Source organism: Temnothorax longispinosus, chromosome 1 (genome assembly GCF_030848805.1).
Source record: "Temnothorax longispinosus isolate EJ_2023e chromosome 1, Tlon_JGU_v1, whole genome shotgun sequence".
Classification (NCBI taxonomy): Eukaryota; Metazoa; Arthropoda; class Insecta; order Hymenoptera; family Formicidae; genus Temnothorax; species Temnothorax longispinosus.
In genome coordinates, this window is record NC_092358.1 from 10,371,073 (window position 1) to 10,387,273 (window position 16,201).

General features: G+C 36.9%; 4 protein-coding genes across 4 annotated transcripts; 2 read left to right on the top strand and 2 right to left on the bottom strand.

Moving 5' to 3' along the window:
- Positions 1–1,153: 1,153 nt before the first annotated feature.
- On the bottom strand, positions 1,154–4,104 carry Prel (preli-like). The gene is made up of 3 exons (XM_071797507.1): positions 3,712–4,104; positions 3,394–3,607; positions 1,154–2,674 (listed from the first exon to the last, which is right to left on the bottom strand). Exons 1-3 carry the CDS (start codon positions 3,801–3,803, stop codon positions 2,249–2,251), a joined length of 732 nt encoding a protein of 243 aa, XP_071653608.1. The 5' UTR covers positions 3,804–4,104; the 3' UTR covers positions 1,154–2,248.
- A 2,119-nt stretch (positions 4,105–6,223) lies between these two features.
- Positions 6,224–8,081, top strand: LOC139810059 (uncharacterized). Its single transcript, XM_071773391.1, has 3 exons — positions 6,224–6,786; positions 6,876–7,215; positions 7,306–8,081. Exons 1-3 carry the CDS (start codon positions 6,403–6,405, stop codon positions 7,524–7,526), a joined length of 945 nt encoding a protein of 314 aa, XP_071629492.1. The 5' UTR covers positions 6,224–6,402; the 3' UTR covers positions 7,527–8,081.
- A 724-nt stretch (positions 8,082–8,805) lies between these two features.
- Rpl27 (ribosomal protein L27) lies at positions 8,806–10,835 on the top strand. The gene is made up of 4 exons (XM_071772066.1): positions 8,806–8,963; positions 9,502–9,734; positions 10,528–10,664; positions 10,748–10,835. The coding sequence occupies exons 2-4, from the start codon at positions 9,516–9,518 to the stop codon at positions 10,794–10,796; spliced, it is 405 nt and encodes a 134-aa protein (XP_071628167.1). The 5' UTR covers positions 8,806–8,963; positions 9,502–9,515; the 3' UTR covers positions 10,797–10,835.
- Positions 10,836–10,888: 53 nt separating this feature from the next.
- Positions 10,889–13,337, bottom strand: Dctn2-p50 (dynactin subunit 2). The gene is made up of 9 exons (XM_071772055.1): positions 13,171–13,337; positions 13,001–13,072; positions 12,796–12,935; positions 12,607–12,727; positions 12,364–12,518; positions 12,039–12,276; positions 11,787–11,963; positions 11,600–11,702; positions 10,889–11,519 (listed from the first exon to the last, which is right to left on the bottom strand). Exons 1-9 carry the CDS (start codon positions 13,204–13,206, stop codon positions 11,332–11,334), a joined length of 1,230 nt encoding a protein of 409 aa, XP_071628156.1. The 5' UTR covers positions 13,207–13,337; the 3' UTR covers positions 10,889–11,331.
- Between the last annotated feature and the right edge of the window lie 2,864 nt (positions 13,338–16,201).

The window sequence follows — 16,201 nt, forward strand, 5'->3', positions numbered from 1 at the left end:
ATCTCCCATCAATACTGGCCCTACGGCCCTAAATCTCCTACAATAGAAAATGGTAATTTTGTCGGTTATACAGACGGCTCCAGCATCACCTTAAAAATTGTTATATTTACATAGATACATATTTTCTCACGGATATTATCATTTCAAGTATGTACATATTATAATTTCAGATATTTTCAATTCCTTCATTTCAGTATACAGAGTGTCCGAAAAATCGCCTACTCCACTTCGGGAGGTGATTCGGGACTCAAAAACAAGCAAAAAAGTTCATACAAACATAGGTCTGGAAATGAGCCGTTTCCGAGTTATAGCCACTTTTATGTTCAAAAATCGTAATTTAGAATCCGCTTGACATCTCTCTTTCTTAATTATTTCTTAAATTAAAAATTTTTATTTTTAAATATCAGCTAATTCATTAAAACTTAAACGATCCATTGATGAATACGGAAAGATTAGATACAATCTAAAAGTAAGGTGTTGTTAAATAATAATTTGAAACTTATTGAAAAGCCGTGATTTACTTACTGATTTTGAATAGGCGTGAAAACAACTGATTTCAAGTAGCCGTGAAAACAACTGATTTTGAATAGCCGTGAAAACAACTGATTTCAAGTAGCCGTGAAAACAACTGATTTCTTTTAAAAATAATGTAATCGTATTTACAAATATTGAAAAATTGAAAAAAAATAAAAAAATTAAAATTAAAAAAATTAAAATTAAAAATATTTAAAAATAAAAATTTTTAATAAGAAATAATTAAGAAAGAGGGATGCCAAGCGGATTCTAAATTACGATTTTTGAACATAAAAGTGGCTATAACTCGGAAACGGCTCATTTCTGGACCTATGTTTGTATGAACTTTTTTACTTGTTTTTGGGTCCCGAATCACCTCCCGAAGTGGAGTAGGCGATTTTTCGGACACCCTGTATGTGACCCGACAGCAGATGGTTGAAAAGATAATATACGTTATACGTACTCAGGCACTCCAGCTTTGAGTAGCATTATTAGCCTCGATAACTTTGCAGTATGTCATGTCTCGTTCAAATCTGCAGATATTGGCGCATATTGGGAATTATAGCATTATTAGTATCATACAATCGTAGATTGCACGAAGGTCACAGGTAAAATGACTTTCTCAATAAAAACATTTAGGTTTCTAATTTAAAAAGAGAGTTTAAACTTTATTTAAATACGTGTGAGAAGTTACATTCGTTAAAATTTTATTTAATTCAGTTAATTACTATCATTCATTAATAATGTGAATTTCTTCAATAACAGAGATATAATATTAAAGAGAGGTATTTATAAAGAAATACTGTACAACAATCATAAATCACAATTCTAATCATTGTAGAAACATATGGCAACATATGCTGAAATTATGACATCCAAAAGACGATATTAATAATGTACGAAATCAAGTCTTTCAATAACTTACATTGGTCAATACGCTGTCCGTGCCGACGCGGAACATCTATATAAACTATATTTATACTATATTTATTACAGTAACAAAAAAAGGATAATTCATTATAGAACTATCCCTTTGAATGTATATTTGTGACGTACGTAGTTGCTTTCATTGGCGTTAATAACTGCGTACGAAATGCTGTTCTTTATAAACTGTCAATTGTGAGCTTTATGCAGCTCTATGTACGCGCGGTACGCACGGAATGCGCGAATGAACGCTGCGATATACGTTGATAAGCATATCAAATGCTTCTTACGTTTAGTACCTTACGCGAGAGTGTTTTGCGATTGTATAATAAATAAAAAATGTTCTTCTACGTGTAAAAAAACGATTAAGTAATTTAATGCGCATCTCTGTGCATGCATGCATCATATTTGATAGCACACTTATAACAATTTGGCAGTTAAAAGGAATGGTAACATACAAGTGGATCAGACGCTAGAATCATTAGCAAATTTTACACATGCGTAAACGTTGCAACATTCCGAGAACCTTGTACTATGAAGCCTAGAAAAATCTTAACTTTCATTGTTACCTTAAATCTCAACTTTCATTGTTACCAATCAACTTTCTAATTCTTTCTGCACTAATTGTCATTAAATTGTGTCGATGAATTAATGTACAATTATGCTTTCTCGAACTAGTCTCTAAAACTTTACCATTGTTTCGTTTAAGATCACAATAATATAGTGTTATTCGTGAATAATTTCCATCGCTGAATAACATTATTCACATTCAAATACAGGTTTGCGCTATGCATTTCCGGAATATGGAAATTTACGATTGGTTCGGTTGACAAGCCACGTATATCGGTCTCGCCTTTTCTTTCGCCAAGTCCGTGGCTTTCTTAGCGGCGTCTTTCACCTTCTCCGCTTTACCCTGTAAAGAATGCTGCAAGTCCTCCGCGAGACTCGGCTTCGTCGTAACTCCATCGTCCGCCGCGCTGTGGCCGGCTTGCATGGAGAAACTTGTCTGCGGCAATTGCGGATTTAGAAACTGCGCTGTGTGGGGAAACATATTCGCGAGGACGTAATTGAAGCCTTCCGACATCTTGGCGCAATTCTTTTTAAATCGATCTAAGCCGAAGGCTTGAATTGCTCTGCTGAAACCAAAGACCTGACTGTCGATCCACGCCGATCTCTTTGCAACTGTCCATTCTGGATTCTCCTCGGAGATCTGATAAACCACTTTCTCGACGATGCTCTGTAAGAAATATTATAATTCTGTTAAAATCCTGCATGAGAGATTATCCAACATAAATCGACAAGAATCATAATCACTTGCTCTATTTCAGAGTTATTAATCTGTGAACATTTTTAAAAAATAATTAACACTGGGTGCGTTCAGCCGATACTCCGCTAGCCTAGCAATCGTGAGCAGTCGCTCGTTTTTGCTCGTTTCCTCTCTTTTGACCCAATGGATTAAAAGGAGAGGAAACGAGCGACTGCTCACGATTGCTAGGCTAGCGGAGTATCGGCTGAACGCACCCACTGTGCAGATACCGTGGGCCTTTTAAGACACAGTTGATTTTTTGTATTTTACAGTTTTTTCCCTGACATTTCAACAAAACTGCAACAGTTCCGGCCTTATATAAATATATAAACGCCTTTTTGAAATCTTAAAGATAATACATGAATTTTTATAGATTTTTTGTAACACAGAAACACTTTCAAAAACTTATAGACTTAAAAGTCCCAGGGTATCCAGGTGAGTGCTCCAAAAATACAGTATCTACTTAGTGTTAGTATCAAATAGATTAAAGAATCTATAAACAATCTCTAAACAAAAGTTAGTATAAGTTATATTCTGTACACGCAAGCATACTACTTTAGTTTCAAGCATATGTTAATTCATTAGAAAATAAGTTCTGCTGAAACAAAACACTTTTTAACTGCCTATTTCTCCAAAGTTCATTTACCTACCATGACTTTGGTGTATCCCAAATTCCTCGTGTAGGTGGTCAACGTTTTTGCTTCTGGATCAACAATACTCTCCTCCACAATTTTGACGATGTTTTTACTGATAAATCTCTCACCCCATTTCGGCACCCTGTTGGTTTTCGTCAACAATCGTTTGGAGTAGAGCTTTCCGTCTGTGACTTCTCTGGCGATCGTATCCTCGGAGAGAACGTGTGAACTGGAAATCCATGTTGTACGTGAGTTATCAGTGTTATACTTGACGTTATATAATATTTGTGTTTCGATAACACGCACGTGACGTAACGCGCGTCCGGTTGTTACCTGTGCGGATTGGGGTATCTCTGAAAGAATCCACGAACAACCTGCGTCCAGTCGAACTTGAAGACCGTGATGTTCTCGTAATACCTCACCATCGTGCAGGAACGACGCGTCCGCTTTTACTCGGCAGATTTCGCGAGAAAAAAGTCTACGGAAAAGAAAAGGCGACGCGTACGATGGCGCGAATCCTCGACAAATTGTCGACGAAAGAGTGATGGAGATTATCGCGAGGACACAATCGACGACGGATCAGAGTCCGCGGCGAATGCGCCGCATATCGAGCGTAGCGCGGATCGCGCACGATTACGTGAATCACGGCAATGTACGGCAATGAAAGCACGGCTGGGACAGCTGGGAATTACGAACACAAAAGATAGCCGCCGCCTGTGGTCGAATGGGTTCCACTCGATTCAATTGACGACGCGTCGCCAATTGGCTGATTTAAAGGGTTGACAGGAGTCATTTATTACTAGAATCGTAAAATCCATATTACGGCCAAAATAATGAGAAAATCGCACTTTAACTATGTTATTCGTAATCAGCAGCATCGCCTTCAAACAGCTACAGAGCGATTTTTTGGAAAAATGGTCAAAATAAAAAGTAAATCTGAAGAATAGTGGCCTCCTCATCGATTTCGTTGAACTTAAACTTAATCGACGCGTTTTTGCACAAAACGACCGAATCTGGCAGAAAAAAGTGTCGCTCTGCCCCGCGAAGTGAGATATTAAGGTGCCAATTCATGGGACGCTGAAAAACAGCGTTGAGCGACGTCACGTGACATCACTATGATGCCAGCGTCAAGAAAGAGAAGTTGGATTTTTCCAACTTCAAGCGTCAAAGCCAAAGCAGCGCGAAGACGCCGAAATTTTGACGCTGTTTTCCTTTTCATGAATTTCAATTGACGCCGGCGTCAATTGTGGTCATGCGACCTTCTTGCCGCTGAAAATGAGCGTCGAGCGTCAGCATGAAAAGGCACCTTTAAACGTAAAAGTTGACAAGAATCAGATGATTCCTGTCATACCGACGAGCTGTAGCCAGCTGTAGCGACTACGAACATGCCTTGCAGCCATATGCGCATACCTTTAAGGTGAAATTTCATGGGCAGTGAAAAGCAGCAGCAGATCGTACTGATTGGCTATAAAATAGAGGAGTTCTAGAAACTCGAGAACTTCTCTATTTTGTAGCCAATTAGTACAATCTGCTGCTGCTTTTCACTGCCCATGAAATTTCACATTTAGCATTAACATAAATGATATTCTTTTGTTTTATTAAGGTGCGATTTCATTGACGCACGTCAAGAAAATGTAGTGGGGGAAGAAGTTTAGACTGTGGCTACGGTCAACGTGACGCTACAGATGCTTCGAAGCATTCCTCTTCTCTTTTCTTTCAATGAAGAAAGAAAGAGAAGAAGAACGCTCCAAAGCATGTGTAGCGTCACGTTGACCGTAGCCTGTCTCAGATTTTTAGCGTACCGCAAAATTCAACGGAACTTCTTCCCCCACTACATTTTCTTGACGCTGCCGCTGGTTTCTAGCGTCAATGAAATCGCACCTTTATAAGTTATCGGGCACGAACACGATAACCGGGGCCCCTTGATTTGACTGTGGTTTCTGGTAGTACTTTTCACGCTGAACAAAAAATTATATAGATCTTATAGGGCTAACTGCTTTAGTTTTCGAGATATGCAGTATTAAAGCTCAAAATAAATATAATTTGGTAAATGTCTAGATTAAGGGCGACCTCACCGATTTCAATGACCTTGATATATGTTGTCAAAGTCATGACCCCGAGTGATCTTCAAAAGATTTTAGCCGTCGCCCGTTATTCGTTAAAAAGTTATTAACAAAAAAAGTTTAGAAAATATAGCTGCTATTTTGAGTATTGGAAGGCATAAATAAGTAATATATGTGTCGAAATTGTTCACGCATACACTTTCCATGCGAAACGAGGTGCCACATGGGTTCGTGGCGTGCTTTAAACATTTAAATACTTTTAAATCGCGTCACTAACCTACGGCCCGAAAGCAGGGGGGGGGGTGTGCGTGAACCTCGGTTCGCGTGGAAAGTGTATGCGTGAACTATTTCGGTGCTACCGCACCTCCCCCGAAAGCACGGGGGGGGTGTGCGTGACCTCGGTTCGCGTGGAAAGTGTATGCGTGAACTATTTCGGGGCTACCGCACCTCCCCCGAAAGCACGGGGGGGTGTGCGTGACCTCGGTTCGCGTGGAAAGTGTATGCGTGAATTATTTCGGAGCTACCGCACCTCCCCCGAAAGCACGGGGGGGTGTGCGTGAACCTCGGTTCGCGTGGAAAGCGTATGCGTGAACTGTTTCGACATATATATTAGTTATTTATGCCTTCCAATACTCAAAATAGCTGCTATATTTTCAAAACTTTTTTTTGTTAATAACTTTGTAACGAATAACGAGCGACGGCTAAAACCTTCTAAAGGTCACTCGGGGTCATGACATTGACAACATATATCAAGGTTATTAAAATCGGTGAGGTCGCCCTTAATCTAGACATTTACCAAGTTATATTTATTTTGAGCTTTAATACTGCATATCTCGAAAACTAAAGCAGTTAGCCCTATAAGACCTATATAATTTTTTGTTCAGCGTAAAAAATACTACCAGAAACCACAGTCAAATCAAGGGGCCCCGGTTATCGTGTTCTCCCCAGTTATCGTGCCAAAATGCAGCTGCACGAGTTTTTGGCAGTGACTCACGATAAAGACAAATTAATAAATTATTTAATGGAACATAATGTGATAAGCAACGAAATATATTGTCCGAAGTGCAATAATAAATTAAAGTTAAACAGAGATAATTTCTCATTTCGTTGTCGGAAAGTATTATACGAGAAAAATAAACATAAAAAATATGTGAAGAAACAATGCACATTTAAAGGAAGTGTTAGATTTGATACATGGTTCAGCAAATCTAACTTAAGCCTGGAAACAATATGCAGGATGACTGCATATTTTATTATGTTAAGACCTCCGAGACTTATGTTTTTGTGCACAGAGTTACAACTTTCTCAGCACTCGGTTTTTGACTGGATTTCTTTTTGCCGAGAAGTAAGTATAATTTAATATACTTCATACAATGAATATATGTTCAATAGATATATATTTATAGAATTTGTTATGTTGATTTGTCATAATAGGTTTGCATATATTGGGCCAAAAAGAACTCAACGAAACTTGGAGGGCCCAATATAATCGTCGAAATAGACGAAGCAAAAATCGGCAAAAGGAAGTACAATCGTGGCCGAATAATTGAGGGAAAGTGGATTTTCGGTGGATACGAACGTGGCACAAAGAAAATTTTTATTGTGCCAGTGCAAGACCGCACGGAAAAAACTCTGCTTGAGCTGATCAAGGAGTGGATTCTACCTGGGACGACGATAATGTCAGATTGTTGGAAGTTATACAACTGTTTAAACAGTGAAGGCTTCCAACATCTAACAGAAAATCATTCGATGAATTTCGTCGACCTAGATGCCGGTAATTACATTGCAAATATATAAAGAGCAACATATGCATTTGAAATACACAACACTAAACTTAGCAATTTCTATTTGTTTGTCTATTCAGGAGCCCACACTCAGCATATTGAACGTGTTTGGAGAGAAGTAAAGGCTAATATCCCACGGTATGGAATGCGTTCTTCGCATTTAGTGGGATATTTAGCTGAATATTTCTTCAAACGTGTTCATGTTTATGAAGATCGCTTAAGCAGTTTTTTCCGTGCAATTGCGGAATTGTGTCCACCGAAGACTGTGGACGATGAAGCAGATGTCTCGGAGGCTACATAATTACAAGTTTCAGTTAGATCTGCTAAACCATGTATTAAATCTAACACTTCCTCTAAATGCGTGCATTGTTTCTTTACATATTTTTTATGTTTATTTTTCTCATATAATACTTTTCGACAACGAAATGAGAAATTATTTCTGTTTAGTTTTAATTTATTATTACACTTTGGATAATGTATTTTGTTACTTATTACATTATTACTACGTTTACGCGAGCGTTACTTCTGTAGTAACTTACGATATATCACTCGTTTACGCGAAGGAAAATCCCGTTTACGCGAAGGAATTATCGTAAGTTACTACAAAAGTAACGCTCGCGTAAACGTAGTATATGTTCTATTAAATAATAATTTATTAATTTGTCTATCATAAATTATATTAATATTATTGCATCCCTACTTGTCAATGGGTCTGTTCGCGTTGCTTGCACTTTTTGCACTCAGCATCTTTGCTTTCTCTCTCTCCAACGACCGAATATATATTTATCTCATTTTAAGTGCAAAAATGTTTGGGGATTTCAAGCAACGCGACAAGCTTAATATATCCTATATAATATATCAAATGTGTGAGCGGGGGGCTTCGCCCCCCTGCTCCCCCCCATTGTGTGAGTAAACCTAGGAGTGTGGGCGGGGGGGGGGGGATTCGAATTTATATACATATAGAAACTCAAAAATTTTATTTTGACCATTTTTTCAAAAAATCGCTCTGTAGCAGCTTGAAGGCGATGCTGCTGATTACGAATATCGGTGATCCTAAAGCCGTGATCCTAGCCTATTTTTTTCCAGTTTTTTCCTTAGCACTAATCTTTTAATTGGCTTTATAGAAATGCAAAATTCTTGTCTAGAATAGTAAACATCAAAATCTAGGTCATGAGGGTCTCTAGGTCATGGTGGTCGAATTTATATGTGGTGGTCGTCACGTATAACAAAAAATATTAATTTTTTTTCGTTTTCGATATAAATTCGACCACCATGACCTAGATTTTGATGCGTACTTTAATTCTAGACAAGAATTTTGCATTTCTATAAAGCCAATTAAAAGATTAGTGCTAAGAAAAAAACCGAAAAAAAACCGGCTAGAATCACGGCTTTAGGATCACAGTGCGATTTTCTCATTATTTTGGCCGTAATACGGATTTTTCGATTTTAGTAATAAATGACTCCTGTCGACCCTTAAGATAAAAATACCTGATTGGCTGGCCCAGTGGAAAAACTCCAGGCACCGGGAGCCGTGAGTGGTCAAATTGGACGCTCCCCTTCGCAACTCTTCGCTGAATGGCCAATGGCCTGCTGGGATCGCCGATTGGACGCGTGGGACGAGCCTGCGCGTTTGGACCGACGACGGCGGATGTGCCGCGGCGGCTCTGTCGTTCTCCGCTAGGTCGATGGCGCGGTAACGTGGTTGACTTCCTTTCGTACGGTGCGGAAAAGCCGTGAGGTGCGTGATGATTGCCGCTGCGTGGAATAATCTGCGAGCATCGGGTGTTTCGCGAGTTTTTCCGCCGCATTTCGCGTCGCGTTTGCGATCGGCGTGCAACGCGATCCCCGTTCGCACGACGATGTTCGATTCCGCGTGGTCGCGGCGAATACTTGCTGACAGACGATCGCGGGGTTAACCTCCCCGCGCCGGGTTTCACGTCGCGTTCCACGACGACCGATTGCCCGGTTGTCGGCAATTTCTCGCGATTTCGTTATTTCGCACGACGTTTCGCCACGCGGCGCGACGCCTTCGGCTCTCTCTCTGTTGTTTTCTAGAGTACAAATTTGTCTTTCATGCGGTTACAAGAGGTTATGTGACGCTTGATGTATCTGAAATGTTTACATCGCCAGCGAGGACTTATCTCGATACGTTTTGCTTCAGACGGAAAATTAATAGAGTCAACGTTTTCGATTCTATGGAAAAACTCGCTAGAATATAAGTTTATATTTTAAATTATTTTTCCAAAATTATTTACATACCTTTATTTCTTTTCCAGCATACACCACCAAGATGGTGAAGATTATGAAAATAGGCAAAGTCGTGCTGGTCCTTAGTGGCCGGTACGCGGGGAGGAAAGCCATCGTCATGCGCAATTACGATGAAGGAACAGCGGAAAAACAGTATGGGCATGCGATGGTTGCGGGCATCGACCGGTACCCACGTAAAGTCCATAAAAGGATGGGCAAGGGAAAGCTGCATAAACGCTCGAAAATCAAGCCTTTCGTTAAGGTAAGATTATTTCTTCGTTTTTGCCAATTGCTCTTCGGAAATTTAAATTAACTTGATTTGAAAGTTTCCACCATGGAATCTTTGTTTTTTTTTATCGCGTTGATTGTCCACCTGTTCTTTTTTTGGAGAACTTCAACTGGTGCATAGTGCATATTGGTGCAATAAGTTATAGCGAATTCGGGCACTTGCACTAGTGCACACTAAGGCTTGGTCTTAATCAATTGTTATATTTACAGATCATCTTAAATACTTCTTAGTCTATAAAATGATTTGTACAGCATCCATATAGATATTACAGATTGTTTTATTGGCTAAAAAGTTTTTAAATGTGTATTTAAGCGACTTTAAATATAAGAATAGATTATAAACAAACCTTAGTGCTCACTGAGTGTGCACTAGTACAAGCGGCCGAATTCGCTATTAGAGTGAAACAAAATATTCTTCTCTTACTCTAACAGCGAATTTGGGTGCTTGCACTAGTGCACACTGAGTGCTCTTGTTTATAATCTATTCTTATATTTAAAGTCATTTAAATACATATTTAAAAACTTTTTAGCCAATAAAACAATTGTAATACCTATATATGGATGCTGTACAAATCATTTTACAGACTAAGAAGTATTTGAGATGATCTGTAAATATATTAAGAACAAGCCTTAGTGCGCACTCAGTGTGCACTAGTGCAAGCGCCCGAATTCGCTATAACTTACTACACTAGTGTGCATTGGTTCAGCAAGTTCTTTGAAAGAGAACATTCTTATATAGCTCTTTACTTATTTATAAAATGTTTTAGATCCTAAATTATAACCACCTAATGCCAACGAGATACACGGTGGACCTACAGTTGGAAAAAGTGGCCCCTAAAGATCTTAAGGACCCAATGAAGCGCAAAAAGGTTCGCTTCCAGACGCGCGTCAAATTCGAGGAGAGGTACGTAATTTAACGTTTTGCCGTTACTGCAACTTCCATGCGTCGCAATCAATGTTATCTAATTTCGATCGTCGTTTTTCCAGGTATAAAAACGGTAAAAACAAGTGGTTTTTCCAGAAATTAAGATTCTAATTGTTTCTAAATAAAAAGTCTGATATACAGATGTAAAAAGGTGAATACAGTTTTTTCCGTCACATTATCCTATGTAAAAGATATACTGAACCTTTATATACATATTTTTTTTATTATCATTTATTTTATTTGACTTTTAGCTTAATTAACTTGTACTTAGGTTATACCTCGTAACACTCGTTGACTCTCCTACATCCACATATCATATATAAAGTGTTCAATAAAACTTGTAAGTTTTTTTTACTGAAGTTCCAGTTTTATTTTATTATATGAAGTTGCATTTCTTGCGTTTGTGCATTATATGTCTAAATTGAGTTTAGTAGGCTCTTGTTTCAACAATTCTATCATAGAAATCAAATATACTTACTAGCAGAATATTTAAAAATAATGAAACAATCGTGTGGGATATAAAGCAAAATATATAGAATTTATAAACCACATTAAATAAATAATTTTAACATGATACGAGTATAAATGCTCTGAGTAAAGCGATTTTCATAAATCAATCTAGGTATGCTAAATATGTTTAATACCTTTATTTTAATGACTTGTTGAGCTTTTTGATACGCTCGTCGAGCAACGCTATGTTGCCCTTTATAACCTCCATATTGGAGGCGAAACTTTCCTGCACCCCCTTCAGCATAGACTTGTTACTTTCTAATCCCGACGATATTTCTACTTGCAGTTCTTCTAATTTTATTAAAGATTTACTGAAGGCAGCGGCTGAAATGTAATGCAATCCTTTTAGAATATTTATATATATTTTTTTTAAGACAAGCACATTTATCGTTGAATAATTATACCTTGTTGATGAATGTCACTCAATGCCAATAATCTTTCTACTGTCTGCGGTAGTATTTGTGATATAGCGTCTGTTTTCTTCATTATTTCATACATTTCTGAGATCTGTAGGAAAGAAAGAGATTTATTATGCAAGACATACTGTAATGTTGATGATACTTTCAATTTAACACTTGATTGATGTTTTACCTTCTGCTCCTGCTCCGATTCTTGCTCCGTCGTTGCTTTTTTCTGCGCGATGCTGTCCATCCGGTAAATCAAAGTGCCTAATCTCGTTTCGATAGTGTCCAATTGATTAACATCCAACAAGGCAGCCTTTGCTTCCAGTTGTTGCACAGCTTCCATTACGCCCTGACACTTGAGATTCTGTAGAAACAAACGGAAATTACCTAAATCTATTCGAAATGTGTATGCGTGAGAAATTATAATGAATCTACCTACCTGCGAGAATTTCGACAACTTGTCGTTACTTGTTCCTATGATGTTCTCCAGGCAGCAAAGTCTTTGCTCGAGTTGCGCGATCCTAGCAGCTTCCTGCATCCTCGCCTTTTCTGGCAAATACATCATCTGATACTTAAGGACACCGGGTTCGACCGATTCGCCTGTCTTTTTACTCTCCGATGACTTGGACAGAGGGACGCTGGTTTGCTTAAACAACTCTATTTGCGATATCAATTGCCTGTAACATTAATATAACTCTGTAATACAATTTTGCGGAGGGGAAAAGGATATTTATAACAGATCGTAGGTTTTCACTTTCACATACCTAAGTATAGTGCCTTGTGGATCTGATAGACTCGCAACTACGTCAGGCCCTAGACATTCTTCCAGTTTCAGAGAAACCAACTGCTTCTCTATCTGCCGTGCTTGAGAAATGATCTCGCTTGCGGATTTGATCTCTTCCTCGTCCTTAGATTTTTCCTGCACATATTACCAATGTTATTATGTTATTATGTCTATGAACATACAGAATAATTTTAAGCATATTTTATTGACAATGGCAATTTACCTTTAGTTCATTCACTTCTTCGTACAACTCCTTAACTTCACATTGCAGTCGTTGGAACTTCTGAAGAGGAGTCTCTTTCTCGCCCTCGCCGACAAGTTCCCAATCGCCGTCATCGCCGAATCTGGAAATACTTGGGTCATATATCGTTCCATATACCATGTATTATTATTAAACATTAGAACAGCTTACTTGTATCCCGTTCTTGGCTTGCTAGATAGACGATCTGAGAAATCGACCGGCTTCCCAAGAATCTGCTTTCCTTTAAACTTGTTGAACGCTTCCTTGGCACTGATATGCAGTTTCTCCACGCAAGAGGTATCAGGTTCATCCTGAATCAATCCGTCGCCAATTACGATGAATGTTATATAGTATACAATGTAGATTTGTGTCTTACCTCGCAGTACATTCGCATTTGCTCCGACTCTGGCAAATCGCTCGTCTCGTAAACGTCGAGCTGGTCGTACGCCTGAGACATCAGTTACAAGTAGTATATAAGAATGTTTACTCGTGATGTGACGCACGAAACCGATGTAATAAACGTGTAAGAATGTAAAGGAAGCTTACAATTCCGGGTAAATCAGCGTATTTGGGGTCCGCCATTTCTCGTAATTCCGCAAATTGCTCTGAAATGATCAGAAAGAGAGAGAGAGAGAGAGATGCGGAGTATTGCGGAGTATTGTCCAGAACTTTGATAAAGTTTTTGACACACACCCACAATCACACATGCAGAACAATCTGAGAATAATAAAAAAATATAGAAAGGCTGTTTTCCTGAGCGATAATAACGTCACCTGGCGATCGTAAGAATCAAATGCAACGGACGAAAATTAAAATATGCAACAAAAAAAAATTAGATTAAAGACAACAGAATTATATTTTTTATCTTTATATCAAAATGCATAATAAACGCGCGTACGATGTAAAGTTTAATTAACAAAATTGTAGTTAACGATGAATGGTAAAAAATTAAGTTTGAGGGAAGTATAATTAACAGTATATGGTAAAGCAGAAAGAGAGCGGTTGAACTGAATTTACGAACGGAAGATCCGTTCGATTTAGCAACAAAAATTTGTATATATAATAATATCAAATTTACCTTTAATGAGAAAATTACTTACAATTATTAATCTTTAACACTAGAGCCGTCACATAAAATGTACAATCTTCTCGCTGTCACTTATACTTCACGAGTCATATCGAATTCTTTACTTTGTTCTATTTCTGAAAAATCACTGTGTTTTTAAAACATTTCAGTTTCTAGACAATTTAAGATAAAGAACTCGACGATTAAAGATGTATGTCAGATAGCTATATATGTAGTATTATAATTATGTTTTCCTAACGCGAGCGTGAAATGGGTCGCTTTTCGCGCTTGTTTTGAGTGAGCAAAACGATCCATTTCTCCACTAGTTGAAAAATGGAACCATTTCTCAACTAGTGGAGAAATGAAATTGTAAAACAAGCACGAAAAGCGGCCTGTTTCACGCTCTTGTTAGGAAAAATAGTATGAACAACTCGTGGGAAGAATGGTCGAGCCCAAATGAGTGTGATGGTCGCACTCGCTTCGCTCGTGCGACCAACTTCACACTCATTCAGAATCGACCACTTTTCCCACTAGTTGTACAATATACTATTTCTTGATTAAACAGTGTAGAGCTAATCTTAGAAATTATTCATAAACAACATGGTATCATTGGGACAGAAAAAGCGTAAAAATCGCAATTTTGTCCCATTTTTGTACTTGACATTGTTTAAATAAATCATTAAAAAATTGAAAAAAAATATAACCAGCAAATTTTAAAAAACCGTAATTGCAATTCTCGATGTCATAGAAGTGTACCATAAAAATTTCATTCATTTTTACTGTACATGAGCAGAGATACATATTATGATATTTACATGGGAAGTATATTATATATCCAATTTCTGTAACTTTTAAACCAAATATCTCAGAAACGGGTCGGAAAATCGATCGCAAATTTAACACAGGTTTTTGGGATATATAAGTGCACAATCTCTGTAAATTTCAGCTTTATCCTGTTATTTTGACATAATAAGTGACATACATCTTCAAGTGGTATGATATAGCTTTTATTGCATGATATAGCTGTTCAAATATTGCTAAGTATAATTTTAAATAATTTTTATGATTTTCAATCAAATACTTTTATTTCAAAATCTCCTTTTTATTTTAAGTTTATTTAAGTTACAACAATATAATAATGTTTGACTTATTATCTTTATAATAAAATTATAAAGATAATAAGTTTAATTATAAAATTAAATAGAGAAAAAAATATGATGTCTTTATTAACAACATTTCGAGAAAGAGTAGAATTTAATATCTCGTGTATGACTTTTCGCGCTAAACAAACCTGATACAGCAACGCAAAAGTCTATGTACAAAAATGTCAATGAGTTTACATTCCTTCACAATTTTATATGCCTTCTCCTCTTCCCCCTCTATCACACCCTTTTTCTTACCGGTTTTTATGCATTATAAATATATAATAAGGCATAAAATGCCTTAAATAAATTCTAGTAAGTAAACGTTCAAGTTTGTTGTTAGTCTGGTAACGTCATAAGTGTTTATACATGTCCCAAGTGTTTATATAATGTTAAAGTTCAAATATTTTATATTTTTATGAAATTGTTCTACGCCGTAAATCGCTATAAAATAGTATTTTTAATATACCTTTTTGATGAATATAGTCATAAGATAAAAATTGCTTTTTACACACCGATATTTTTTAAAATTGCATCACAAAATTAATATATAAAAGCTACAGATATTTTGAAAGACTGGCTTTCGATAAGCTTCAGACAATAATTCGTTTAATTAGGTTCGGAAAGATAAATACACCGCGAAAGAAGTTCCACATATTGCTTCTCTCCATGTTCAACTTGCACACTCTCCTTTCTTCAACCTCATTTCCACGTAAGAGTCGCATTATTATTCTACGCTGTAGGTAGAAGAGAATAAGAATTCGCGAGATTCCTAAGCCAATTGATTCTGTGCGTATCGCTGCATTTTGTTGTCGTGGTCGGCCTTTCGATAAATACTTTCCTCAGCAAATCAAGAAAGATGATCCGAGGCCTATTTTTATTTTATATGAATTTTATTAACTTCACGATTATTGTTATCGTAACTTAGAGAAGTCATATGTGCCTGCGTTCAATTTTTCATATTGGGAGCTATTGAAAAAATAAAATCTATAATACGCTATGTGTATTATACATATATTTTATATAATAGTTTCCAATGGGAATAAATAAACGCAGGTTGTATGTTTTATTAACAGAAGAACATTATTATATTAATTTATTAATTATTTTTATTATTTATTTGAGGTAGTTATTTGTCTATATAAAAGATAAAAGAAGAAAATAATATACCTAAGTATATATACAATATAAAATATATATACATATATAAAATAATAAAATGTATAATTATGAAATCAATAAAATTAAATTTTTGGAGAATTATGTAAATGAGACGGCAAATTCGATGCTTTGTTGACTCGGCGTTGTAAATATATAGATATTAAATAATATTGGAGTGATATTGGACGGTTACAATTTGAAAAGAGGG

What these genes read in the sequence shown, in the direction of transcription:
- Prel (XM_071797507.1), bottom strand. Translation starts at nt 3,803, where the DNA reads ATGGTGAGGTATTACGAGAACATCACGGTCTTCAAGTTCGACTGGACG. An exon ending in AGATACCCCAATCCGCACAG is followed by an intron (nt 3,608 to 3,711) that starts GTAACAACCGGA and finishes ATGGATTTCCAG; the next exon opens with TTCACACGTTCTCTCCGAGG. An exon ending in TGGGATACACCAAAGTCATG is followed by an intron (nt 2,675 to 3,393) that starts GTAGGTAAATGA and finishes TATTTCTTACAG; the next exon opens with AGCATCGTCGAGAAAGTGGT.
- LOC139810059 (XM_071773391.1), top strand. Translation starts at nt 6,403, where the DNA reads ATGCAGCTGCACGAGTTTTTGGCAGTGACTCACGATAAAGACAAATTA. An exon ending in GGATTTCTTTTTGCCGAGAA is followed by an intron (nt 6,787 to 6,875) that starts GTAAGTATAATT and finishes TTGTCATAATAG; the next exon opens with GTTTGCATATATTGGGCCAA. An exon ending in TTTCGTCGACCTAGATGCCG is followed by an intron (nt 7,216 to 7,305) that starts GTAATTACATTG and finishes TTGTCTATTCAG; the next exon opens with GAGCCCACACTCAGCATATT.
- Rpl27 (XM_071772066.1), top strand. Translation starts at nt 9,516, where the DNA reads ATGGTGAAGATTATGAAAATAGGCAAAGTCGTGCTGGTCCTTAGTGGC. An exon ending in AAATCAAGCCTTTCGTTAAG is followed by an intron (nt 9,735 to 10,527) that starts GTAAGATTATTT and finishes AAAATGTTTTAG; the next exon opens with ATCCTAAATTATAACCACCT. An exon ending in CGCGTCAAATTCGAGGAGAG is followed by an intron (nt 10,665 to 10,747) that starts GTACGTAATTTA and finishes TCGTTTTTCCAG; the next exon opens with GTATAAAAACGGTAAAAACA.
- Dctn2-p50 (XM_071772055.1), bottom strand. Translation starts at nt 13,206, where the DNA reads ATGGCGGACCCCAAATACGCTGATTTACCCGGAATT. An exon ending in AAGAAGTGAATGAACTAAAG is followed by an intron (nt 12,519 to 12,606) that starts GTAAATTGCCAT and finishes TAATATGTGCAG; the next exon opens with GAAAAATCTAAGGACGAGGA. An exon ending in AATCGGAGCAGGAGCAGAAG is followed by an intron (nt 11,703 to 11,786) that starts GTAAAACATCAA and finishes TCTTTCCTACAG; the next exon opens with ATCTCAGAAATGTATGAAAT.